At 48.1% G+C, this 27,313-nt stretch overlaps 1 protein-coding gene across 20 annotated transcripts in view; it reads left to right on the top strand.

Annotated features, from left to right (window-relative positions):
• Positions 1-27,313, top strand: part of Rg (A kinase anchor protein rugose) — a 359,505-nt gene that overhangs the window by 280,444 nt on the left and 51,748 nt on the right. For 16 of the 20 annotated variants that reach the window (XM_076809073.1, XM_076809078.1, XM_076809069.1 and 13 more), the window contains 8 exons: positions 443-553; positions 1,476-1,686; positions 1,780-2,118; positions 2,898-3,024; positions 3,144-3,252; positions 4,396-4,571; positions 4,784-5,058; positions 5,187-5,323. In XM_076809073.1, the coding sequence (XP_076665188.1) occupies positions 443-553; positions 1,476-1,686; positions 1,780-2,118; positions 2,898-3,024; positions 3,144-3,252; positions 4,396-4,571; positions 4,784-5,058; positions 5,187-5,323 (1,485 nt within the window). The remainder of the gene's footprint in view (positions 1-442; positions 554-1,475; positions 1,687-1,779; positions 2,119-2,897; positions 3,025-3,143; positions 3,253-4,395; positions 4,572-4,783; positions 5,059-5,186; positions 5,324-27,313) is intronic. The other 4 variants (XM_076809081.1, XM_076809083.1, XM_076809074.1 and 1 more) reach the window with 1 other exon arrangement.

Here is a 27,313-nt window from a genome sequence, read left to right as displayed (position 1 = left end):
GAACTTTTGTCAAGTACGTCTCTTCCAAGTAGCTTCCATGTATATTCCAGCTCACACGTTAGAGAAGCCTGAAGTACTTAATATGATCCGATAATGTAACCGTACGATGCAGTTTCTGCTACATCCAGCATGTAGTGTTCATTTAGTGTTCTATTGCACTTGCGTAGTCCAGAAAAGTCGTATTATATAATTATCCATTTATAGTTGTATTCTCGCACGTGAAGTTTTAATTAAACATTGAACGACTACGTCCAATATATGAAGCACTTAAGCTCGATTGAACTGTGTATATATATATTTTCGTGCGTACACCCCCCCGCGAGGATATATCTATCCGTGATCCTTGATACTTCGAAGCATGCGATACCTTTATTCTTTAATTTTTCTCATCGTTAACTTCCTCTGCTTGCATTGCTATGCGTACTAACTACTGGTTCTGAAGGGAGGTCACAGTGGTGTGCCTCGGCCACGGACAATCCTCGAGGATTACACCTCGTCAGAACCAACGCTTGGCTCTTCAACAAGACCCGAACCACTGCCACGAAATATCCAGGTAAAATTTCACTTGAGTACGGACTCGGGCGGAATTCTCAAAAGAGAATTCCTCTGCGCATTGAATCAAAAACACCTCTGCCGATCGTCCACGAGTTTTGGGAGCGTTCGAAAAGCCATTTTCAAAATCATTTTGCACGCGGCTCGCGCGCGTTTCTCTGTCGGGGAGCAAGGAGAGCTGCGAACAGCGGCGCGCATCAATGCCCAACCCGACGGGTATGCAATAACGATAGCGAACGATATTAAAGAAGAAGCACCTAGAAATGAATATTTCGCGTTCCTCCAGTGTTCATCCGCGTACCTGTCTTTCAGTTACGTACGATTCATGGGCGTAATCTACGTAACTATTAACCGATATTACGCATCACCGTCGGAGCTTGAGAATCTAGGAAGCTTTTATTACTTGTTTACACGTATTAGATGACTGCCTATTTGTGGTGTACGGTTAATTGCATGACGTAACGTAAGTGCATAGCACGCGAGACTAAATCGCAGAGTATATCGTTTTGATTCCTACGAGTAAACGTTCCTAAGACTGTTATAGATCTTTAAGACTATACATATTTATATATAGTGTGTTAAACGAAAGCTAGGCTTTCGTTAGAAGTAATCAGTACCGTAGCAAAGTAGACGTAGTTTTCTTCCGACTTATCTTCACTTTAAAGCAATTCTACGAAACACAACTGTTGGTAGTATTTAGCATACCTTGACCGAACCAAGACAAACGATATTAACCACCAACGGAATTACTTTAATTACTAATTACCGTAAAACGCACCTTCAGATCGCGCCCAACCCCGACTCGCACTTTTAAATCCCCTCGAATGTACAATAACTTCCAGATTGGTGTCCCAGCACATTTACCGAGTCGTCGATCGACACGTCGCGCCTTTAATCGTCCCCTCTGTTCCAATTTCTCTCAGAGCAACGATTCCAGCGAGGAGACGGTACATCGCAGCAACATTACCGCGGATCCAAGTCCATCGGAGGTTACCACTGACAACGAGATCAAGCACAACAACTCCTCCGAGGAGGCTTGGACCGATGTGAACCTGAACGAAGACGGGGACACGGTCCCGATCACGAATCCGCGAGAGGACCCGCGAAATATTCACAACATGGCTCACTCTCGCGGTAAGACTTCGGTCGACGAGCCCCCAGAGATCCAGCTGGCTTTCTCCAGCACGTGTCAGGGAATATTTAAAGACCCCTTGTCTGCGTGTGCAGGTGACATCCAAGACAGCGAGGGCAACGTTTTGGAGCAGGAGATGCTCGGGGGCGCGGAACGCGGCGAGAAACCATCCGCGGAGATCTCTGTGGTCCGCGTACCGGACAGATTGGTGGTGAGCTCCGCGTCGCCGAGGCCCGACGATCTACCGATCAAAGGGCTCGTCGATCATTTGCCAGTGCCGACGCCCTCGCGCGAGGCTTCCCTCACGCAGAAGCTAGAAATGGCCCTGGGCTCCGTGTGCCCTCTCCTGCGAGAGATCATGGTGGACTTCGCTCCGTTTCTATCGAAAACTCTCGTCGGCTCGCACGGCCAGGAATTACTGATGGAAGGAAAAGGTAGGACTCGCGAGCGTCCGCCGATCGATCGATCACTTCGCGAGGTTCCCCGCGCTTTCTAATATCCGTAGACACCGTGTCCGGGTTCAAAGAGGTTCGAATTACCCAATGTAATTAGCCCTCCCGACCGATTCGAGCGTATTAACGACACGCTGGGTCAGCCAGTTTCTCAATACGGCGAGCGTCGAATGTGCTTTCGAAAACTGATAGAGAAATAAAGGAGATAAGGCGGGGACGGGTAACATATTCAGAAGAGTCCGTTTAGATATGTACGGGCGATAAATAAAAATTCCAGAAGGTCTAACTGACCGAGGGAATTCGGCAGGATTTTCGTCACTTTTATCGTCGATCTTTCGCCCATCGTACAAAAGGTATTCAAATTAGTCAGTTTATAGTTTCGCTTAGGAAGATGGAAGGCTTATACTGGATAATCGCCGGGCATTTGTATTCACGTTGCGCGAGCAGTCTGCGGCACTTCGCGGGGATTTTATATTCGTGGAACGTCGCGAATGACGGCCGTGCCACGGTATCGATGCGCTTTATTTTTAACAACGCTCGTTGGTGCGCCCAGCGTTGTTTATAAATCACTCGGCTGTCTATGCCTCTTCTATTCCATCCTCAGTTCGTCTCCTGCCTCTCCGCGCTCCCATGTTTGCAGCCAGAACCGAAATATTTTCGCCTCTTTTTTCCTTCTTCTTCTTCTTCTTCACCTTTGCGTCCTTCGTTTCCGTCCTCGTTTTGCAAGCGTTTAACGATTCGCTCGTATTCCCGATTGCTAGGTCTGACCACCTTCAAAAACAGCAACTCCGTGGTGGAACTGGTGATGTTACTTTGTTCCCAAGAATGGCAGAACTCCTTGCAGAAGCACGCGGGTCTGGCTTTCATCGAGCTCATTAACGAGGGACGGTAAGAAGGCCTCATTATGATCGTCGTTAGAACGAGCGACAGAGTTATAGTGCGTGCAGTAAACCGCGGCTGAACATTCGCCGTTTAGCGTCGTAAAAGTTTACGTTTATGTTGCCCAGGTTACTGTCTCACGCGATGAAGGATCACATAGTCAGAGTGGCCAACGAGGCTGAGTTCATCCTGAATCGGATGAGAGCGGACGACGTACTGAAGCATGCTGACTTCGAGGTGTGTAGATGTCTTTATATCTTTATCCCCGGGCAATTAAGTTTTATATCCTGATGCGTAGGGTAACTCGGGGTAATATGCCATCGCAGGTAATATGCCACTTAATCATTTTTTAAATAACGCACAGCCGGCGTTACATTTGCACGAATTCCGTTCAATTTAGTGTAACTGCTAAGGCGACAATATATTTTGGCTTCTACCTTCTTTTGTTTTCAGTAAATCCTGGTGAGTTATAAAAGTATCGTCTTGATGTAATTTCACACTGTAACTAGAATGCAGTCTAGAGATTTTCAATCCTTCTTTTTATGGCCGTGTGGAGTAATACGTCACATGTTTGTCGATATAATATGCCACAAGTGCCACTATTCATATCTTTGTAACTCTTTCTATTTAATGCCATCGAGTTGTTTTTTCGTATTAGAACCATGCTTTAAAAGTATGTACGAACTTCAAACCGTGCTGCTTGGTCAGACGAAAGTTTAAAGGAAGCCATTCGAATGGTGAAGGAGACTCGTACTACAATAGAAAACAAATTTTGAAAATGTAGATATTTCTTATGACGATTCGACTGACCTAATCCTAAATGATGCTTCGAAGGACCTAAATGTGCCTAGGTAAAAACTACTTGTTGCAAAAAGTGGGTCCATGAAGACTGCGTAGAGATTGGGGACTGTTTAGTTTATTAGAAATAGCTTTTTTCAAATATATTTTACGTTTCATTGAGTTGAAATATTTGTTATTAGGTACTAATAGCTTGAATATTTTAAAATATTGTTGATTCTCAAGAATTTGTTTAGTTCGCACTTCCTAGCTTGTGGCATATTACCTCAGACCTTGTGACATATTTACCCACCACTTGGGTAATATGTCACTTTCGAGGACTTTTGTTTTTGTACGTTCCTCGTTGAACTATAAAAGTTACGTATCTCTACTTGCTAGTCAATACAGAGAATTAGTTACACTTTCATATGGTTTTATCTTTTTCCCTGTATCTACTTATACTTGCGAGATATCGCGTTTCAAAGTTAACTGTGGCATATTACCCCGAGTTACCCTACACATTTTCTACCCGGACATGACCTCTTACATCTGCTTCTGAATTTGCGCCAATGGTGCTTACCTGTCGCGAACGTTTTGCCTCAGTCTCAGTGCGCGCAAACGTTGCTCGACCGACGGGAGGAAGAACGAATGTGCGATCATCTGATCACAGCTGCCCGAAGACGGGACAACGTGATCGCCAGTAGACTGCTCGAGAAAGTCCGAAACATCCTGTCCAACAAACATGGTGCTTGGGGGTACATGGATCCAATGGCTGCAAAGTGAGTCATTATCTTTATACGCCGTTGGCTATGAAAGCTTATTTGGAGAAGATTTCAGGGGGGGAGTAGATATTTGTCGAGATAGAATCTGTTGGAAACTTGGGTAACTCGGTTCATGGATTATTTAATCCTCCGACAAACCAGAAGACCTGAATTGGGTTCGAATCTCTTGCGAATTGCCGAGAATGAATTCGGGGGTCGTTTGAGCGCAGGTTGGCTGAATACTGGAAGCTGGATGCTTGGGAGGATGATGCACGCAGACGTAAGCGTTTCGTGCACAATCCACTAGGCTCGAGCCATCCCGAAGCTACACTGAAGGCGGCCCTTGAACACGGTGCACCCGAGGATGCGATCCTTCAAGCGCGTGAAGAGTTTCACGCGCATCTCGCAGCCTCGCGTGCACATCAGCAGCAATTGCAGTCGGCGGATCTCATGGACGACAGCGAGCTGTTGTCAGATGACAGGGACCTCGACAACGATCTGACAGGTTAGAACCTTTCGTTTAGTTTCGTTCCATTTCGCTCCCGTGTCGAGCCAAGCGTGACGGGTTATTTGCATGACCGTACCGTTCGAATTGTAATATACTTAAGCTACAACGAGATCGTGTTCTGTCAGGCCCAGTGAACATCAGCACGAAAGGAAAATTGATCGCGCCAGGTATCGTGGCTCCCGGTATTATCTCTGTGACGTCCACGGAGCTGTACTTCGAGGTAGACGAGGACGACCCAGACTTCAAGAAGATCGACGCTGAGGTAAGTCAATGAATAATGTTGCAGTGCATGCGACACTTGAAATCGGCTTGGTAATCCTGAACAGTGGTATACGGGGAGCTTACGCGATCGCCATGTAAGGTCGCGAGTAATTAATTACGATTATTTATCGATATCTGGCCTATTACGTACTATCTTACACTGTCTTTCATACGTGTCAGTAAGCAACTCTTTAATTCATAAGACATGCGGTTTTCGAGCACCAAGGGTATTGCTCGATTCAACTATACACCTCAACTTTTCCCCGAATCGCGAAGGATAATTCAGAATTCGAACGCTCATTATTTTTGCAACTGTATTTTCTCGGTTGCATTTATCACCTGTCACGCGTAATCTTAATAATTAATCACTATGTCAGTCCCTCCGCGTTAAGATACCGTCTATTACATGCATTTGGAGCAACTTGTTGCATTCGCGAAGCTATCTCCTTGAAATATGGTTACCGGTCGGGCTTGCAGATAACGTTACCTCGCACTGAAATCCAGGACCACGCACAAACTCATTTTACGAGGCGAAGTCGACTTCTTGCGAACTTGTTTCGCAGAAGAAGTCTTAAGTACGTACATGCACAGAAACGACGACTACGTCGGCGATCGAATTCTTTAAAATCCCGCGCGGTTAGCTTTCACGTGTTCGTGAAAACTCGCGTGACGACACGATAAAATGCACACGGTGATATAAAATTAGCCAAGAACTCCATTACACCCGGGCGCCGGGGTAGTGTTTCCCGCGCGGCTTCGGCGCTGATAGGTTCCGACGTTGCCAGCTAGAATCTTCACGCTGGTAGGTGTGCTCCAGCGACAAACGGTATTAATCACAGCTTGCGCGGTGGAATTTGAATAAATGCGTACACATAAACGATGGGACGCGGCGAAAGCTTCCACGATACTGACCCCAGCCGGGTCTGGGGCTCGGAATTGGTTCGGACGTGTCCTTGTCTATCAGCGTCCATAATGTGGTCACGTTCCGCGAAGGTGGTCATCCTAAGGGAAAGAAGAGAGAGGCAGAGATAAGGGACGGGGACCGAGAGAGAAGGCCTGGAGAGGACTAGAGGCCGATTATCATATATCGGTCGTAGATCTCGCGTTTGTATAACTAGGGAATAAAACAAACAGGGAAGGGCCCCATGGGGTCGGCCGATCTTCAGGGTCGGCAATTATGAGCCCCCCGCGGGGCCCGGTATCTACCTACCCACGTCTTCCCTCTCTCTCTCTCCCTCTCTCTCCCCGGCTTCCATCGCCTCGCCAAGTACTAACCACACATCGGTGGCATAGGTGAACAGACAGCTCCTCAGGAATGCACTCGAACTACCACGCTTCCCTACCTATCTAGTAACTATGGCACGTTCACCACGACATCCTGTTCATGCGATTCTTGACAATCCGATGGGAACAGACAGAGCGGGGAACATCTCGGCGATCGAATTCCGTGCTGTATGGTTAGAAAAGTGCTCCGAGAGTTTTACATCTCATAAATGTTGGGTAGTAGATCAAAGTACGAGTGGGATGCTTGCGTCTCCCCTTCGATTACCGTGATTACTTGCTCGTGATAGCTTTAACGAACTCTGAATCGCCGCCGCTAATGGCGCACGGTATTCCTAGATGATCATCGTTCTAAGTAGAGACGGAATACTGTGCTTCGCGGTGGAAAGTCTTGATAATAGTAATTCCCTTCGAAGCCCGCGCACTTTTCTTCTCCGGAACAAAGGAGCTGCCGTATGATTCCTTGAGGGCCCGTCTTCGAACACGGAAAAAGTTCAACGAATCCTGCGGGCACTTGAGCGGCCAGCTCCAGGGTCGTCAAGAATTCCTCGCTCCCCGAGGATTTCGTCGTGTCCACCTGTCCTCTCCGATATATCTCGACTGGGCCAAGCTCGTGAATAGAAGAGCACGAGCTCATTCTGCCTCTTAATTGGAATCCTCCTCAAACAGAAACGCTGGACACACCTGGAAGCGTGGAAGGGAAAGGAGGACGAGCGTGGAGCAGGGAGAAGGGCGGGGGAGGAGAGTGCTAAAACGAGAAACGAGGAAGGAGGATAGAGAAAGGGCGCGAGGAGATAGGAGAGGAGAGAAAAGAAGGAGAGGGACTATAGTTGGTTCACGATCGAGACACGCTCATTAGTCGAGGATGTCCCGAGGGTAGGCGGGAGGCTTCGTCGAATTCGTAGGCGATGGATCACTCGATAGTCGAGTCGAGACTTAAGCGATCGTAATGCGCGGCCGTGGTGGAGGCTGCATCGGGAGTGGCCCCAGGCCAGGGACTGCATATCAGTGAACTCTTGGTGCTTGCGCTGCCCTCCTGCTCGCCGATCGCGCCGATTCCTCCCTCCTTCCAGCTTTTATAATGGTCCGGGCAAACGTATTTATCGTGATTTATTGTTTACACGGGTCTCCTTTCTCCCGGCCTCGTCCTGTCCCTCTCGCTCTCCCATCCCCTCCCCCCGCTGTCCCCCCTTTCAACGGGTTCTGCGCTAGAGATAGAGGATGCGCACCGTGCGATTACGTCCGATGTAAATTATTGATCGTCCGCGGCGAACATTAATATCTAAAACAAATAATGGACCGTTACACCCCCGTCGCCCCCCTCCTTGGAACACTGCGCCCGTTGAATCGAACTCCCATTGATACACGTGCTCCTCTTTTTTCCCCTCCTCCTTGCGAGTGCCTCTCGTTTTCTTCCTTCGCGCTCATCCTTCATTCCCCGGCTCGTTGTTTGGAGTAGTAATTAAGTCTCCGCGCGGTTCCACGATTGCTCGTTTCATCGAGGATGCTGCCGCGGAGGAGAGGCACGCGTTACGCGACGGGAAAGCCGATGGAAACTCGAGGGGGTGGCCGTAAGACGCGTTATTGAAACTTCTTCCTTCGCGCGGTTATTATGCCTGTTTACGGTGTCCGCCGCGGATCCGTGCGCGGCTCGCGTGTCTCGTGAAAGGAGGCAGCACCGTAATTGCTATGCTATCAGACACGCACGATACTCTCGTTACACCGGTACCCTTGGCAGCCGTTCGACATGTGCAGAAACTCTTCCTACGCTCGAACTCTTCACTCATATCGATTAGAGAAATCTCTGACCATTCGTTGAATTCTTAACATCGGCTGGCATTTAGAATCCGCGAGGACTACGCGTATAACTAGAAGAGACGTCGTGTATTTCATATCTCCACTGTCGTGGTACACTCTCGTATCAGCTGCCCGTTTTTCTGCTATCGTCTCGAAGCCAGCAGCGCGCGGGAAAAAGCCCGGCCGAGAAATCTCGCGACCTCGAGCGTCCGTATTAACATTCACGGTAAAATATGCGGAAAAGAACGGCTGTTTGAATAGGAATTACTGTATTTGCCCGGCAAGGCTCGTGTTATTGGCAACTATAACGGGGCGAGCGATTGCTTGGGCCGTGCATACCTTAGGGGTAGGTCGCGCCGGGCATTAAGCCGCGGCGGTGTCGCAGCGCGGGCTCGCGGGCCTCGCATTTTTATGGAAACCCGCCGGCGCCTAAAGCTCGACGGCCTGTGCTATAGTTATCGCAGACGCACGCTGCGAATATCTTCACGGGATACTTATACGGCAGGAGGAAGACACAGGGTAGCCGGAGAGGTGAACGAGAAAGAGGGAAACAGACCCACCGGACAGGTGGTCCCGTGGCCATTGCGTTGGCGCATACTCATTGGCAAGTAGGATGCCATTAACGGGAGTACAATATCGCGAAAAATCGAAAAACGCCGGATCGTTTATCAGCCGACCCACGACCAGACACTCGGCCATACATCATGTCGCGGCAAAGATTCTCGATTTATGGATAGGAGAGAATATTGCGGCTCACAATCACCGCGAACGAGAGGGGCCGGGGAAGGGGAGGAGGAAAGAATCCGTGGCCAGCTCGTCGAGTGCGTGTGTACGCGTACCTATCTCCTCGTGCAGAGAGAAATTCCGGGACTCGCGAGTTTCGCAAGCGCTGCAGCCTTTGGCAGAGCAAGGTTAATTGTTAATTAGAACGCGCGCGGGTTGCAACATTCGTCTTTTTAGGTAACCGGTCGTTATCGGGCGTGGTTTTCCTAACCAGTTCCTATGATTATTCATCGATGTATGCAAAAGGCTCGGGTCGAGGATTTTTTAGCAAATTAATAAGCTGCTCCGGTTATCGTAGCCATTGACAGCGTAACGGGCCGCTTATCGGGGCTGACAGCTGCGGAGCAGTTGATTAGTCCTTTCCTTCAGGATATCACGCGCTCGGAAGAGTTTAAGCGCGCGCGAATGATTCGCCCGCAAATTACTTTCTTATTAATTCTAATAGGAATGTATCATCCGGGCGGCTGGCAATTTGCATCTCTGTCCCGACGGTTCGGCGGAAATCAGTTTAGCGATACGCGCCGAGCCCCATGCCGTTAATTAACGAGTTAACATGTGCGCCGCGCTTATAATTATATCTCGTACGGATTTATTATCTCAGCTCGATGTTGCGGGCCTCTCGAACAAAGAAAGCACAGACGTAAGAACGAATCGTTCGCGGAGGGCGTGCACTGTAAAGAGGCCGAAGAGAAATGGCAGGAAGGCGGGAAAGTTACTTTGAACGAGCACCGATTTAATGTTATGCGATTATGCCCTTCCGCGGCAATGCATATGCATGATATCCCCGCGCAATATATAGCGAGCGACGTGGAGATAATGCAACTGTAATTATCTTGTACTGGACACGAGCGACTCAAAAATCGTGCATGAGCCGGTAAACACAGTCGTTGCCGGCGCAATCGTATTTCCTTCCACTAGCCCCGTACGCGTTATCTATCGATCTCCGGATCATACGCTCGTGCCGATAAATAATATGGCTCGTTGACTCGTGATATGGTTCGCTGCTGCGCCAAATAGCTTCGTAATGTAATCTCTTATTCCCTGAATTCGAACGGTCCCTGTCGCTACTATATGCATAGGTATAATAATCCAGTCACGGCACTCGCATAGTAATTCAGTGCCGTTGTTAATGGCATGCGCGATACGCGCTCTGTTACGACTTTCACAAATTACGGAGTATAATTGAGGAACACTCGAAGCTCGCAATCGACGCACGAATGAGCCCTTCTTTCGATTTCTTCCGAAAGAAGCGTAAGGCACTGTCTAATTCCACCGCTGCCCTTTCTATCGAGCGTGTTTATAAAGTCTCGTTACCGCGATTGCTCGATAAAGACCGCTTCATGGAAATATGCCGCGGCATGCGTGCAAGCGACCGACAAGCGAGATCACGTGTTCACCGAGATTTTAATCGAGTCAAGGATTTCAAGGGAATTCGACGTTATAGTGGTAGCCCGATGCCCTTCGGCCAGGCTGCACCGAGAGGGGGCAGTTAGTTCGGTAAACATCCATCAATTCGTGGGCAGGGCACCGTGAGGCAAAGCAGGGTAGAGCCCGAACAACAGGCAGTCTGGAAGGAGCGGGCGGATTCGTTCTCAACAAGGCAGGGTAATCACTGCTATTAGCGCGGACATTACTCCGGTGGTCCGCCAATCTCCTTAGCACTCCATCATATCGGTACCTCCGGGGCCTGGCTCCGCAGTATAGAAACTAGAATGCACCATCTTCGCGTGCAACGAGTCTCTGCTTGTTTACGTTCCTCCCAATGACGACTGCTACTTGTCCGTCGTTTACGTTGCCGAAAATAAAAAGAAAGGCGCTGGAAACGACGCGCCTCGTTAGGTGGATTTAACTAGACGACCAGAGTAAGTCGTCCGGTGCATGGGGCGTTGACATCGATCGAGCACGCTACTGCAGTTGACTTTAGACAGTGGATGATCCTTTCCGTCTCGCGATACCCCTCATCGGTCGTTATAGGCGTGACCGACGATTATCCTCGAAAGGAGCGATGATGGATATCATAGGCAACTGTCTCGTGCCACATCAGCGCTGTCAGCAGCTGCAGGTAGGCGGAAAGACGGTGGGTGTACCCGTTCCTCGTGGATCCACGCTGCCCCGTGTAAAATGTGTGCTGCGCGGCGCAGATGTGTGCGAATCCACTGATGCCTTTGATCCCTCCCTCGGCCCAATTTAAATTAATTTTTCATTCTCATTTATCTTATCTCCAGCTCGTATCAAATCACCTCGGGCGTTTCTCCAGGATTTAGTTCCAGTAGTTGGGTAGATCACCGTTTAATAAACTCTCCAAGATTATACTGCCACTCGATGTACCCTCTATCTAGAGACGCGGTGGCGTCTCGACGCCAAGTGCATGAAAGACACCCTGTATATGTCGACTGTCGCTACCGCTATCATTTACTCGTCGCACGGCTATTCCAACCTAACCTGAAACTTATTTCATTAATATCTCATCACACCTGCAATATTTTTTAAATTTAAAGGCATTTTTCTCATGTAAACCGCATATAAGCTTTCGAATAAGACCAAATTCAATGAAATCGGTCCACGCATAACAGAGATATCGTAATATCGTCTCATGAATCAGTCGTAAACGGTAGGATTTTTCTTCTGATTTTTCTTATTATTCTCCAACCAAATTTTGTCGACATAATACGTATACGCGTTACACGCACACCTTCAGCCAACAGAAACTAACACATTTTTCGCTCATCAATCGCTATCTTCACTATGCAATCTACTTCAAATTTTGACAGCTTACCGTCAAGTAATAACCAAGTTATAAACGTGTTTTTATAAATATGTATCGTTGTACCATTGAATTGCAACCAAAACGCAGTCTCAAACACAAGGTAAGTTGCCGAAATTTGAATTGCGACATATTTGAATCTCATCAAACTGTTTTTTATTTGTAACTAAACTGAGGATTTTATGTATGTATAGATAATCGAAGCGTAAAATAATGCTGTGACTGGATTTGTCCTTAATTCTGTCCCGTGATAATTTATAAGTTATAATATTAAAAGTTATCTGAAGTCATTCCCTATGTAAATTATCTACGATTATTTACGACTGATTCATGAGACGATATTACGATATTTCTGTTATGCGTGGGGCGATTTTATTGAATTTGGTCTTATTCGAAAGCTTATATGCGGTTTACATAAGAAAAATGCCTTTAAATTTAGAAAATATTGCAGGCGTGATGAGATATTAAATCATAAATACGCACAGTCTGTCTCTGAGTCTCTAGTAAATTTATGCAACAACAAAAAACAAACCCCCATCGATCTATTCGTGGTGTCACGCTTGATTTGTCGCCGTCGCGGGTTCACGCGGGAGCAGGATGGTGGTCCGTGGGAGGGAAGAGAGACAAATTGGCCGTGTCGATTGAATCGAATCCGCGGGCCGGCAATTTGTGTATCGCGGGGCGCTCGGTTACCTTTTTCGAGACGAGCCTGGTGTGGAAGAATGCTAGTCGTTGAATAGGCGGAGCCGACCAGGCTGGATCCGATTCAGAGTGTGACGGATGGCGCCCACCTGTGGATTCATTCACTAATCTGCTCGCTAAGCAAACAGCCCGAACACACCCCATCATTATCGCTGACGGCGTAAGTAGCGCCCGATCTCGTTCTTACCCGATATTTATTATGCCCCCCCCCCCCCGTGCCCCTCTTCTCTTTATATGCTTTTTAACGGGCCACGGATCGAACGCCCGGTCCATTTTCGCGTCACCCTCGTGCAGCCATCGATGCTCGATCCTCTGGCGGATCCACGCAGCCCCATGATTATCCCGCAAGGTGGTACCGCCGCGTATCGCTGGTTGCGCATGCCATATGGGTACTTCCAGGCACGAAACGTTCGCGTTGGAGCGAGAGTAATCGCAGCTACGCTTTCCGTATCATTTCGACGCCGCTGGCGTCTTCTGAGAGATTTTCTTATCGCAGTAGACCGTGGATAGATGCGGCCTCTGATGTATAATGGCTTCGAAGCTAGTTGGTACCTAAAATCCGCCCGGATTTCGATGGAAAATCGCAGATAATACATGGGGCAATTATATGAGGAGGCTTGAACGTTGCTCGCAGGAGCCATTCCTAGCAATTAACGCAGCGTGGCTGACAGATAACGAAGAGACGGAGCAATCGCCGGGGGAGAAAATCGATTCGCTTTTTTCGCCTCCGTAACGAAGGCAATATTGTGAACGCCGAGCAGCGAACGGGATGATCCTCGCACAGGCCGTGAGCAATTATTTTTATCTACATTATTACGCCAAGGGGATGCGCTCGATGAGAGGAGCATTCCCGCTGGTACCGTCGCTGGTAACCATGGAAAAACAAGGAGGCGCACCTGCGACGCGCTAAACGGCGAATAAACCGAGCCGCGAGATAAGGGAAAATCTACCTGCTGCTGCTGCCATTCCCGCCTTTTCTGCCATTAATCACGGTGGCGTGCAGACACGCGGCGCCCGAGGCGCGTTTTCAAGCATTGCGAAACGGCCACGTGACAACGAATCGATTAATATTAATGAGCGCCGTGACAACGGGCGCGCGATTCAGCCGGGGAAAAGGAGCGCGCTCGGCTGTTTTGTATATCACTGCCGAACGGACGTAACTCCGTCGGGGATAATTTTCTGCGCGCATGCATCATCGGCCGCGAAGAAGTCCCAGGGGAACGAGGAAACCACGGCAAGAACGGGAGAGAGAGAAAGAAGGCCACCGTCGGGCTTTTCGTGGAATCGCGGATGACGGTGGTCGATGGAGCGTGGCGAACCGCTAGCTATTCGAAGTCGGCTCGATAAATCTGTGGAACAAGACGCGATCAACGTTTTCATAGTCGCCACGGACTATAAACGCGGACGTTATAAAAACACGGGAACATTCCCGATTCGGGCATAAATCGCGGCCCGATGTGTGCGGCTTCCCAGAGAACGGTTTCCTTCGCGTTTATACGAACAAGACTGCCCTGCTACCACGAGGAAATTAGAAGCCAGCAGAGTGTACAAAGAAAATGCGCATCGCGTGTGGCTGGGCATAATCCGAAGCGGTTCTCTTTTACGAGGAGTTTCCTCGGCGCGTCTTGTAATTTACCAGCCGCGTGTGCTCGGCGAGATTGATTTTATTTTCCCCCGTCCGCGGACTATGCGTCCAGCAGGGAAGTATAAAATGTACGCGACGAGAGGTGCTCGGTGGATGAAAAATGCAAGCGGGACGATTACGCGCTCGTCGTCGATATCGCGGCGATTCTGCTTTTACGACGCGTTCGCACCGGGTTCGTTAAATACACGGCTGGCGAAACCCTGAGAGCGACCTTTCTTCCTAAGATAATCCCGGCCGACTCTCGCCATCTATCATAGCGGCGGAGACGACGAAAGTCGACGGTGCCCCGATGTTCCTGCGTCGCCTGGACTGCGGCTGATGAAAATTAACGACCGCGCGTCGATGCACGGTCGAAATTCTCGGGACAGGAATAAAATAACAATTACACGGCCGCGCGCGGTGTTCGTCGTTTCCTGGTGAATTTTATTGTCCCATTAATCACGGCCCGGCCGATAATGTTGCAAGTGGGCGCGTCAGCTGTCCCGCGCGATTTTCATTCGCGGCATGGGATGCTCGCCGATCTTGTACCTACGTGTAAGAGAGGAGAGAGACTGTTACCCAAAAAACGAAAAGCCACGGGCTAGGGGAGGGTGGAAGGGAGACAGGGAGACACACAGAGAGAACGAAGGAAGCCCAGGTATCGAAGGAACAAGATGGGGCGAATGGATAGGCAGGAAACGGGAATGTTACTGACCTGGGGGAGCGAGCTGGTAGTTAAAACTGTACGCATCCCATAATTTAGCGATTATTTTGACAAGGGTATGATCTCTTGACAGGTTGTTGGCCTTACGGCTACGGCCTGAAATATAGCTATTTAAATGGGCACTTAGAGGCTCTGTAATGAATACATACTTTTGACTGCATCGGCCAACGGAAATTCGCCCGGGAGACGTGCGATTTCGGGTCATCACGCGAATTTCGGGTCACTTCGGAGAGCGGCCCTCGACTGTTGGACTGCGGCCAGGGCCGGTATCGCGTGCAACAACGTGGCGATTTGCAGAAACACACAAGGTGTTCCAGTTTAATCGATCCATCCAAATGGCAGGTGACAGGTAGACCGGAGCGGAGCAACGTGGCGTTGATTATCGTTAATCGGGCCCGAGACGCGCTGTCTCGAGCTACGATCATTTTTATCAGTCCCCTCGAGTACGCTCATTCTGTCTTTGATTACACGCGACGTTTTACACCGGTCACTTACAGGCTGCTGCGGGAAGAACAGCAGGAAGAAGGGAGTAAACGGTATCCGTTAATGCGGGTTTAAATGAGGTTCGATTTATCGCGAGACGCGAATAACGGTCGCGAAACTATATCCTCCGATTAATTCTCGTTAGGACCGATCGTTTGCAACGAACGGAACGCATTCTTTATTGACGGAAAATGCAATCGCGTCTTTGCCCATTAATATTCGACGCGCGCCAAGTTCGTCAGCGTGCGGAGTGTGTACATAGGAGCGGGGCAACTTTCAAATTGCTGGCCGGGGGAAGAGAAGGGGCGCGCGATTTGTAGCGGCACCGTTTAGTGCAGAACTGTGTAAGCCGCCGGTTTCAGATGTTTTGTTTGGCTTTTCAGAGACGCTCGGTTACACGAGGTAGCCTGCCAGGTCTCGCCAGAACGATTATCCGGTTGTTAGTTGGCCCCCGAAATCGATGGTAGGTGGAGCTGCTTTCAATTTCGCTTTCGACATGGTAGCGTCCGCGAAAATCTGTTTACACTTCCATCGATGAGCCTCCAATGTATCCCATATTTCGCCCACTGATCATCAAAGGGTCCTTAGAAGCCCCAGATGCCTCGTTCTATGAGCACACTCAAAATAAGTCCCCCCATTCTCCCAGCGGATGACAAATATTTTTCGTGTAAACGGTCTTGGAAAAATTATAATCCACTCTTCCACGTTTCTTCTGGAGCTACACCTAGAGACGCGGTAGCGTCGAGACGCCAAGTACATGTCTCGACAAAAATCTCGAATAAAATATTTATTCGTATTAAAATATTTATTTGTATAAAAATATATCTGTTTAATATTATTTAATACATTTTTTTTCTTTGTATAAATTGCCATTGTTATAATTGGCGCAATTTTTGTATATCATTAATTTTGTAAAGCTATTAATTTACGACAATGTTTTTAAATGAGATTCTTTTTTATGGGTTAATTAAAATGTCCGCGATATGAGTAATGGAATGAACACAATGTATGAACACAGCATTTTAGCTGTGTATATGTAGTTGTGTTATCTTAAGCGCACTTGGAAAGCACCTTTATGTACCTGCCGCTCATTTTGATTTCACATCTTTTTTCTGTTTTTTATTATTATTATCTTCTATTTTTTATGATTTATTTGATTTCATGTACTTGGCGTAATTTTTTTACTTTTTCGAAGTTTTTTTATTGTGATATATGTGTACATCTGTGTCATCGACGTCTTCAGATTTCCAATCGATTACGTACCGCGCGTTCGTGCAGTATGCCCCGCGAACAGTACAGGGAGAAACAGAATCTGGTATTGTCGCCTCGCGGATAAGCGAATCCGTGAATACACAAATACCTCTTCTGTAAGGAGGTGCATGCGCGGAGAAGAAGGGAGGCCTGCCCGCGGCTGGAGGCGCGACGTACCTTGAGTTATGGCTCAGGTTAATTATACAAAACATTCAATTATACCTCCCCGGGTACGCACACAGAGCCGTGCCCCTGTGCACGGACACGGGCACGAAGGCGAGTGCACGGGTCCAGACAACTGAACGGCCGGCCCGGGAGGATGTTGTGGTCTCGCAAACATGAAATCACTCGCGATCGCAGCCGATCCCGTTTGTTTAAAAACGCCGCGGAATAGCATCCTCCCGTTTCTCTGGCTTTCAGCGATCGCATGATCGATTAAAACAGATGTTATTGGCCGCCGGTATCTCTGGAGGAGCCAGCCAGTAAAGTAGAATTAATTGAAGGGGTCTGCGCGGCAGGAAGGGAACGGCGACGTGGAAAAGTAATGGGACGGGGGGACAAATTGAGGTGTAGCGGATGCAAAAGCGGGGTTCATCTGGAAACTGGAACGTAGTACTCGGTGCGCCATGAAATGTGTACGCCAACGGATCGCAAGGAAGGGGTGCGGGGGTGGGATTCGGACGGCTGGGAACGCAAACACAGGAAGAGTCGTTCAACTCGTGTGCCGCGCAGAAGGGTAGGACCGTGGAACCGGGTACCTTTTGTCATCTCGAAGATTGATCTCGGCTGAACTCTGGTCCGAGGCGGAATAGTCGCGGGTCCAGTGTGTCACCGCATAGTCGCACGTGAAGGTACCGATCGTTCCTGTCGGGAAGGGTACCATTTATCACGTGTCCGAGGGATCCTTGGGATGCCTTAAAACAAAAGGCTATGGAGGGGCCGAGGATGTCTTCCAGGGGACCGGGCGAACGATACGAGAGAGAAAGAGAGGAGAGGTGGCGGAGAATCCGAGGCGAACGGCGTGGGGCCCGGTATATAAGGTGGGACAGGTGGTGGAGCGGGGCCCGGGGGCGAGAGGGGAGTCATAAGGCAGAGATTTTACGCGCCGGCGCCGGCGCCCCCCGCGGTCTCAGACGCCGCAACCATAATGCCGAAGCTGAACGTGCACGGGACTATCTTCTGGGACTATCACCGCTTCAGCTCTCGACCCTTCCCTCTGTTGGACGTTTCAAAACGTTTTTATTGATATTCTCGTTACATAACGATCGAATTACGGAAACTTGATTTTCTTCTTTACGTTTATACACGGTGTCCCACGGGGAACCGAGCGACTTGTACAGAGTGTTCCCTAGGTACTTCTGGACCGAAAAGCATTGTGAAGCTTGTCCCGTTTCTTCTCGTTCATTAGTTCTCTTATGTCGAATGCTAGCTTGTGTCTTCATCAGTAGCTATTTATCAGGTCGTCAAGGATGAAATTTGTAGAAAAACAGGCAAAGTTGGTTGATAACTTACAAATATAAGGAATTATTTTATTCATCAAAGTATGCACCCATACTGTCTATACCCTTTTGCCATTTAAGCGGCAGGTTGTTCAGGCCGGTGGTATAAAACTCTGGCGGACGAGAGTCATTGAATTCCTGGAAGGCCAGTTTTACAGCATTGTCGGAATTAAATTGTTTTCCTATTAAAAAGTTGTCCAAATTGCCGAAGAAGTGGTAGTCAGTGAGGGCTAGGTCTGGTGAGTATGGAGGATGATGAAGAAGTTCCAACTCCAATTCCTGTAGTTTTGCCACAGTCATTTTTGCAGTGTGTGCTCTAGCGTTACCGTGCAATAAGATAGGAGTCGATCTGTTGACCAATCTAGGCTGTTTTTCTTTAAGTTTTTGCATCATTTCGTCCAGTTAGTTGCAGTATGTTTCTGCTATGATCGTCGAGCCGGGTTTCATGAAATCATAATGGATTACACCTACGCTAGATCACCAAACAGTCACCATCAGCTTCTTTTGATGAATATTGCGCTTTGGAGTGTGTTTTGGTAATTCATCCTTGTCCAACCACTGTGCTGAACGTTTGCGATTGTCATATTGGATCCATTTCTCATCACAAGTGACAATTCCATTAAAAAATGGATCGGATTTGTGACGAGAAAGCAACATCAAGCAAGCTTCCAAACGCTTTTGTTTCTGTTTTTTACTGAGTTCAAGTGGAACCCACTTATCCAACTTTTTCACTTTACCGATTTGAGCTAAATGCGTTAATATTGTTTATTTGCCAACACCAAACTTCAACGATAATTCATAGGCACTCTGAGATGGGTCAGACTCAACGGTGACCTTTAATTCGTCATTAATGACCTTTGATTCTGGGCGACCGCGTGGCTCATTTGTGAGGTCAAAGTTACCTGTACGAAATTTGGCTGGCGAACCAATTTGATACTGTCTGCTCTGTAGTAACACTAGAGCCAAATACACTATTAATGTTTCCCGCGGTCTGCGATGCCTTAGTTCCACGTAAGAACTCATACTTCATAATAGTGCGAATTTCCGACCGTTCCATTTTCAACAAAATTAATTTTTAAAAAAAGTTTTTAATATTTTGTAGTGCTTACAACGATTTCTTTAAACAGGCGAGATATGTAACTTTCTAACAGAAAAATAAAACGGTAAAATATTAAGCCAATGTCAAATAATAAGCTGTTAAAGTTATCAATATTCTTAACTACAAATTTCATCCTTGCCACCCTAATAGTGGAATTGCCGGAGTGGAATACTTGGTTCATCCGACGCTCGTGTTGTCCATCGCGCACCACGCGATGTATCTTCGAAGGGATGTCCTTACGATCCGGGAAATATCGAGGTGATTAATGAACGATATTTAACGATTTTTCCCTCAGCGAAACCGGCATCCGCGCCGGATAATCGGCGACTCTTGCCGGCGCGTTGTCTTTCAACGATGGATGGTGGTCGGCATTCGGTTAAAACGGATTCTTATGTATCGATCATGTCGCAGGGACGATCGATCGTCGTGTATCTATCGGGCGCGTATAGGCAGTCAGGTGAAGTCTCGTTTTAGAACGGTCCCGCGATTGGTCATTAATTACCCGGGTTATTAATCGTAGCGCGGGGAGGTATCATTGCACGGAACGCGATTCAACCGGTTCCCTTCGCTAACCGATTGATTTATCCCCTGACCTTGAACTTTCGTTTTATGGCAAGAGCAAAAGAAGCACGGACAAGTGGTTGGCGGCGAGTTTGGTCGTTGTTGCCGTGGCTACTGATATTTGGATACCCAGCGAGAGGCAACTCTGCTAGGTTGAATTCTATCGAAATTACCTCGACACGAACTTTCTTTCACTTTCTCCTAGCCTCTCTTTCAACTGCAGAGACTCCGATCACGAACCTGCTATGTGGGAGATAGTTACAAGGGACATGAAACTGTACCTACTACCATTTATCTGTCGAGGTCTGCTTTGACTTTTGCCCCTGAACCTTCGACTCACTTACCCGCGATAAAAATAGCACAGGCTAACGGCTAACGTGAATCACGATGCCCGCAAGTTGAACGTTACACGTCCCTCCGCGAATCGAACGCAGCGCTGTTCTTCTTCAGCGATCGAAAGATTCGGAACCCTTGTAGGTACAAGGGGACCGCGGCGTACCGTAAAACACGTATACCGCTTGGCCAGTTGGCGTGTACACGCATATTCGAGGCTGGGCTCTGTTTCTGCTTCGATTTGCACACGCGTTCCCGATCTCCGGCTCGAGGGGGCCATTACCGTGAAACATCCTCCGGAGCTGGAACAGGTACACGCGAAACCTCGGCGCAGAGAGGGGCCCCCGTGTCTGCGGCATCTCGGGTTTCCGGAGACCCAGAGAGCCTTGAGAATGCCAGGCTTCAGTGGGTGGAAACTGAATAGGGAACTTCCGGAATAGCGTTTAGATAGGAAAGAACTGGGCTTTCATAGCTTAGAGGGCGCTAGTGTCGCGGTATAGTTCTGTTTGTGTCTGTACATACACGATCGGCTGAGACTTATACTGTCTTATAAGCGAAAACAAGTGTAACGTGAGTGAAACGCTAGTGTTTACTGTTTAATAACTTAAATGAATGTGCAGAAAAATGGGGCAACTGCAAAGAGGGTGACAGGTAAGAAAGTTTTATGTACGTTTCGAGTTACATTTGAGACACTTGTTTATTTGAATATTCGTGATGTTTTTGAATTTTTAGGTCATAAACTCTATTATCAAGAACTGCCAATTTACTGTAAAAAATATTAGAAGTGATTTCCTAAACTTAAAACTTGTATTTTTGGAATGCACTCGTTAAGTGCTACTGAAAGACACAAAAATGAATTTTGTTAGCTGCAGGGAGAGGGCCAACAGTACATTGGCGATGCGTAGTGCCAAGTTGTACTTCGAACAGCAATATAAAGAGACACAGCTTCTCTAAGAACGTGATAAGGACTGAACAATGGTAGCAGGCAATTAATAATCCGAACCTGGATGGTCTTACATCTGATGAATTGCGCTACTACAGAGTTTGTCAACTACACTTTCCTGTAAGTGCCTACAAAATTACACGCATTCGCCAAATATTACAGGACGATGCTGTACCGCAATTAATGTAGAATTCTAGGTCATCTGCTGGATCCCCCAATGTATTAACCATAGGTAGAGGAACGCCGTGTATATGGAGGTCGCGTACGAAGGAATACAATGTAATATAAGTAATTAATATAATTACTTAATACTCTAGCGATTAAGCAAACTGTTAAACTGAGTACAAGGAACATTTTTCAAAGAAAAATCTGAACCACTCACTAATCCTTCCTTACCTCTACTTGTATTTTTTACAATTAAGTATCTTATACAAAATGTAGGGTAAGAGATACATTTGTTGGCATTATCCAAATCTTCTTAACGTGTCAACAAATGTATTTCTCATTCTACATATTACAGTACGCAGCTTCTGAGTGTATTTAATTTTTCCGGCATGAGCCGCCATATTGAAGTTTAGTTCTCACAGAATCTTTCATTAGCTTAGAGGGCGCGCAAATACTGATCCAAAAAGTTTTGCTGGAGTTTCCACCCCCTGCCAGGCTCCCAGAGGCGTCCAAAGAGCGTACGTGTCGCCCGGGTTCGGGCTCGGATCTTTAAGGATCTTTTCACGAATCAACGAGAAGTTAACCCCGGAGACACCGTAAACATGATATACCGGCATTCGACGCTCCGATACGACCGTCCATCGGCGCCCGATCCGCGGGGTCCGCGTCCCCCGTCGCATCGTCGCGCTCGACAGCCTACCTATTCATTGTTTTATAGGAGCCGTAAAGATGTCAGGCAATTAAAAGATTTTCTTGATTTGTTGCGTGGGCGGGCAGCGCTCGGGCGGCGATGCCCGGCGGTGGTGGGTGGCAGGGGCACAAGTAGGTGGAAGATGCGTCGTGAAACGGGCACGGAGCCGATGCCCACGTGAACGTCGGAGACACCTGACATTGTACCACCGTCGCTGTCCTACAAAAGGCGCCTTCAGCTACGCTCGTAAACGTCCGAGAGCCGCGACCGTGCCGTGATATACAATAAGCTGTATATTACACTTGTAACGCGCAACAAACCAGCCGTGGTTTCGGCCGGAACGGCCGGTGTCGTCCGTTTCGCTTTGATATTGCCCCATCGCCTATCGTTCCACGGACCATTGGTCGATTGTCCTCGGACAGCCTTCGCGAAACGCGCCGCGACGTCCGTCGATGCCCGGCATCCGAGTAACGGACGATCCCCGGCCGCGCCAGATCGGCCGATCGATTCGCGAGAGGGTATTGAATGAACGCAGCTCTTCTTCGAGTCGGCTGGGCGGAGGGCGAGAGGCACCATCGCGTGGCTCGTTTGGCGCTCGAACGGCAACGTGATCAATCTCCGCGCAAACAGCGGCCTGTATCTTTGCTCGGCACCTATGTTTCTGGCCAGAAACCGCCGCAACGAGATCGTATCTGACGAGAGGAGGAGAGGAGCTCGCGGTTGCGCCATACGACCGATGAGAACTGTTGCTCGGTCGTAGGTTGGTCACGTCGAAACGGGCCATCGACTGGAGGACCTCGAAGGGGAAGAACACGACGCGACGAAGGAGGGAGAGAGGGAGGGAGGACACGAGAGTTTCGGTGGAAGATTAAAACAATGCGGCTGGTCAGATAACGCGGGTGTGACAGCTCTCCGTATCCACGGACCGGAGGACTCGGCCACGCGGATGGACCTTAACGAGGTCCTCTAATAAATAACCGCCAAGTTCGAGTTTCCTCCCTGCCCCTCTCCATCCGTCTCACCGTCCGCCTCTCTCGCCCTCTCGACTGCTCGTGTTTCAAAAGCCGCACAAGGATGGAAGGCCACGGGGATGGACCTAAACAGGCCCCCAGCACGAAGATGGATGCGCTGCGAGGCGCCGCCGTCACCTGGCAGCCCTTTTACCAGACTTCCACTGGTACAGTCGTAAGGAAGGCCGTTTCGGGCGCGACACCTCGCCCTCCGAGGAGAAAATCACCCGGTGATCCTGTATCGTTGCAATCCGGGCGAACCCTTTCGAACGAAAATATTTACGGCGATTTTGGCCGTGACACGTGGGCCCGGTTGATGGACGCGGACAAAGTCGTTCCGAAACGAGCGTTAACGAAACATGACTTGGGAAGAACGAAGACGAGAGACGTCTGGACGTGGCTCGGAGGGACTCGAATAAGACGTTCGAACGGACAACGGGCTGCGCGTCACGTACCGATCGAATTGATCTGCGATTCAAGCCGTGCTTCCTTTACTGCGCCGTTCCACGTCGCTTGGTACGGCTTCGTAAGGGCCGCGCGTTGATAAGGAGTCACCTACGTGCCGCCGCAAATTTATCTTGCACATATGTTACTCAAACGAGACCTTATTTCCCTGGCACAGGGCGGCGTAATGCAATAATTCCAGCGTTCAACGGGGATTGGAAACGTTCACCGGACCGTTACGATAAGGATCCGATAAGGGAACTGCGAAGTTGGTGCCGTTGATCGCGTGGAAAATGTAAATGCCGCTTGCACAACAGGTGCCAGGCCAGCGGCGTAAAGTTTCTGCGATCGCCATGGCTTATCGGTCCTTCTGAAAGCCAGAATGCTGACCGATGGACGAAGACACGCTCTGGAGAATTCGACGACACGCGATCGTTGCCTGACAATCAGTTAGAATGAGTAGATTCGATATACAACTTCATCCCTTTGAAAGATTCATTTTGTAAGGTTCTGTAAGGATGATGTCAGGATTTTGAGGAAAATCGATTCTGGGGAAAATCGGATACCAAAGAATTGATTCAAAAGATCGATCTTTTAACCAAAAGAATCGATTTTCTGAAGAATCGAATAGGAATCGGACACCCCTAGTAACACCCTCGATTTGTACGTTAGCCCTTTCGCCTTCGCGCACCGTAAAACCGAGTCAAAAGCACTCTCGCCCGAATCAGTTCACTTGAGTGTTTTCCATACAGTGACAGACTTCTACTCTCTGTTCTCTCGCGATTCGTCTAACTGTTAACACGCGACTTGTCTACGCAATGCTACTTTCTTCTCTGCAATATACACTGCTCGTTCACGTTCGAAGTCTTGTCTACACAACGCTTGACTATACAACAATCTCCTCGTCCACGTTCACGTCTCTCCTCTACGCAACGGCTACCTCTCCTCCCTACTTCTGCATTACATGCGCCATCTCTGGCTGCGAATCTTACAATTTTTAAGAGATTCCTGCTTGACAATCTTTACCCTCGAGGGTGTCACTACATTTCTTCTATCCTCCACACTACGAATTTATCCCTACCTTATAAAGCAATCAGGTTTACTCTAGCTGATATCATTTCAGTGGCCGTACACCTGGCACGATTGCTGCTTTTTTTCTCACATTTCACCTTTATTCTGGGCCGTTATTTATTCCCATGCGAGCTTCCTCGGCGTGTATGCGTGCGGCAGGGTATCAGGATTCCTGGTTCTTGGCTACCGATAATATACGCACTTCAGATTCTATTAGGTCGCCGGTAGATCCTCGATACCTGCTTGACTCGGTAACCCAAGGGTTTCACTTATCGTCCAGCCGATCTTCTTCACGCATATTATACTCCGGGGAAAACAGTACGGGTAAAAAAAAAAAGGACGCGGGCATGTCTCCTCTTCGTAGCAGCTCTCGTGAGCTCTGCCGCGCGAATAACAGGATCAGGTTACTCTTTTGGAAAAAGGAAACGGGCCCGGGGTAGTGGTATTTCTCCACGGATCTTCAGCCACCGGCGGCGTGTTTGAAAAACATTTCACCCGAGGAAGGGGGTGACCGATCCTTTTCCGGCGCGTTGCACGCAAGATGTTTGGCTGTTCCTTCTCTATTTTTCATCCTTTTCTCCATCGTGGTTCTAGTGAATGTCGCTTTTCGGGCGCGACCGTGCGAAACGTCTCTCCTCAGTGATGCAACTCCTAGAAGGAGTTCTTAGAATAGATCTTCGGTGATTGAAATTGTTTGCTGACCTCTATTCTTTTGACGCCTTTACCTAAAATGAAACTAAAGTGAATGTCCCAGTTTCTGCGCATTTAAGAGGTTACTCGACAGAAAGAAGGTGTACAAAATTTGTTTATGATCAACATTTGCAGAGTAATTGATTAATTCTTTAATAATAAATCAACCAGTCGAAAACTATTTAAGAAAGATATTTCAAGATGTTCAACTACTAGTAAATTGCAATTAAATATAATGCTTTAAATGTCCGTATTTCTGCTCACGAAAAATAGCGATGTACGTATTTCTACTCACCATTTGTACCATTTTCTGCTTGCATAATATGTTGCCATTTCAGGTTAAAATAGGTTACACCTTTAATGGAGATGTTTTATAACACAACAGTAAAGCATAAAATAATGATAAACAAAAAATAAAATGCCTTCGAATAGAAATAGAAGTTACAGCATATATTGAATCGTGAGGTTATGTTGCTAAAATTTTGGTGAGTAGAAATTCGGACACGACGGTGATTCACTGGATCCTAAACCTAATCACCTGTTTTCTACTTAAAATAATCAAAAATAGTAAAAAAATCTACATCCAGAGCACAATACGGTATCTATTTTTGTTATTAAATAAGAACTTTTACTGCGAAAACTATTTTCTGCCCAATTATCGAATACCAATATTGACCCTGTTCCTTACCACAACCAGCTAAAACACGGTCGAAAAATCGTGAGTCTCTGATTTTAAAAGTTTTTCGTTGCATATGCTGCACTTTGATTAGTCCCAAGCTCGTGCAACAGTCGCGTAAATGTTCAAATAATTTAGAATTATTCTGTCGCAACTATAGTGCAAACATAACGCTTAAATTAATAAGAAAAATACTAAATGAGCAGAAATGGAGACATGGGCAGAAATTGGGACATTCACCTCATTTTCATTCAGGTATATTTAGCTGCCTACTTCGTACAGTACTAAATTGGTACGAGACATGGGTAACATTGCACCCTGTGCGCTTATAGAATTACGACGGAAAATGGACCTGCTTCTATAAGAAATCATTGACATAGGTGGGGCAGTAAGATCGCAGCAGCCTGGAATTAATTTGTTAGTCGTTTGTTCGTGTTCCCCGAAGAGGAGGGTATCGTCAAAGTATCGCGGGCAGGGTCACGCGGCTATTAAAAACAGTGTCCCATCCGAGGCCACCCTGACGTCCAATGGGAAACATAAATCTTCTCTGGATCGTATGATTGACGTCTATTTAATAGAAACGCAACTATACAAGGATGGTGCGGAATAACATTAACTCGTCCGGGAGTCGTGGGGGCTGGTCTCTCCTCGACGGGTGGCCATTGTGCCCCGTTGGACCCCTGCGAGCCACGGCCTTTCTCCCATTCTTCTGCCTGCCAGCTCCCTCGTAAAGTCAAACGTTGACACTAGCCGCAGGACACCGACTCCGTGGCCCCAAAAGCTTTCTTTCCCATTCTATCCACCTCCGTTTCACCTAAAACGGACTTTCTCGTGTGTCGTTATGTTATTATTACCGAGCTCGAATGCTGGCCTCAAAGGTGGGCGTGGTGTCATCGACCTGCGACCCTGGTGCCAGGGTTGATTCACTAGCGACAAGTCTAGGGACGCGCAGGAATGACACAGATTAAGCCTGATTAATTGATCGATCGGCTGGGAACTCTTGTTTCTTCTGGATCTTTGCACTCGCAGCGATAATTACGCGGGGCGAAGCAGAGCCGAGGCGCAAAAAGATTAAGCGCCCCGACCACGTTCGTTAAACTAAGGACTTTATGGTGGCATTAGGAAACTTAACGACCTAATCAAAGCGGCACGGCATCAGAGGAGCCGCGGTAGAATTGACGCGGCCGTCCTGACACGGGATCGACGCCACGGGCCTGAACAGTCGATGGAACAATATCTCCTTGATCCAAGGATCTCGAGCAAGTGAGCAACGAACTGCTGGGTCCCCTGTTTCGAGAGTTCTACTTTCTCGTGCCCTTCGAAGCCGGCTCGGTTCGAGGAAAATGTAAGAGCGAGAACCGGCGTTCGTGGAAGCGAGTAACACGATCGTGGAGCTGGAT

This window comes from Andrena cerasifolii, chromosome 3, assembly GCF_050908995.1.
Source record: "Andrena cerasifolii isolate SP2316 chromosome 3, iyAndCera1_principal, whole genome shotgun sequence".
Classification (NCBI taxonomy): Eukaryota; Metazoa; Arthropoda; class Insecta; order Hymenoptera; family Andrenidae; genus Andrena; species Andrena cerasifolii.
This window is presented reverse-complemented; position numbering and strand designations above follow the sequence as displayed.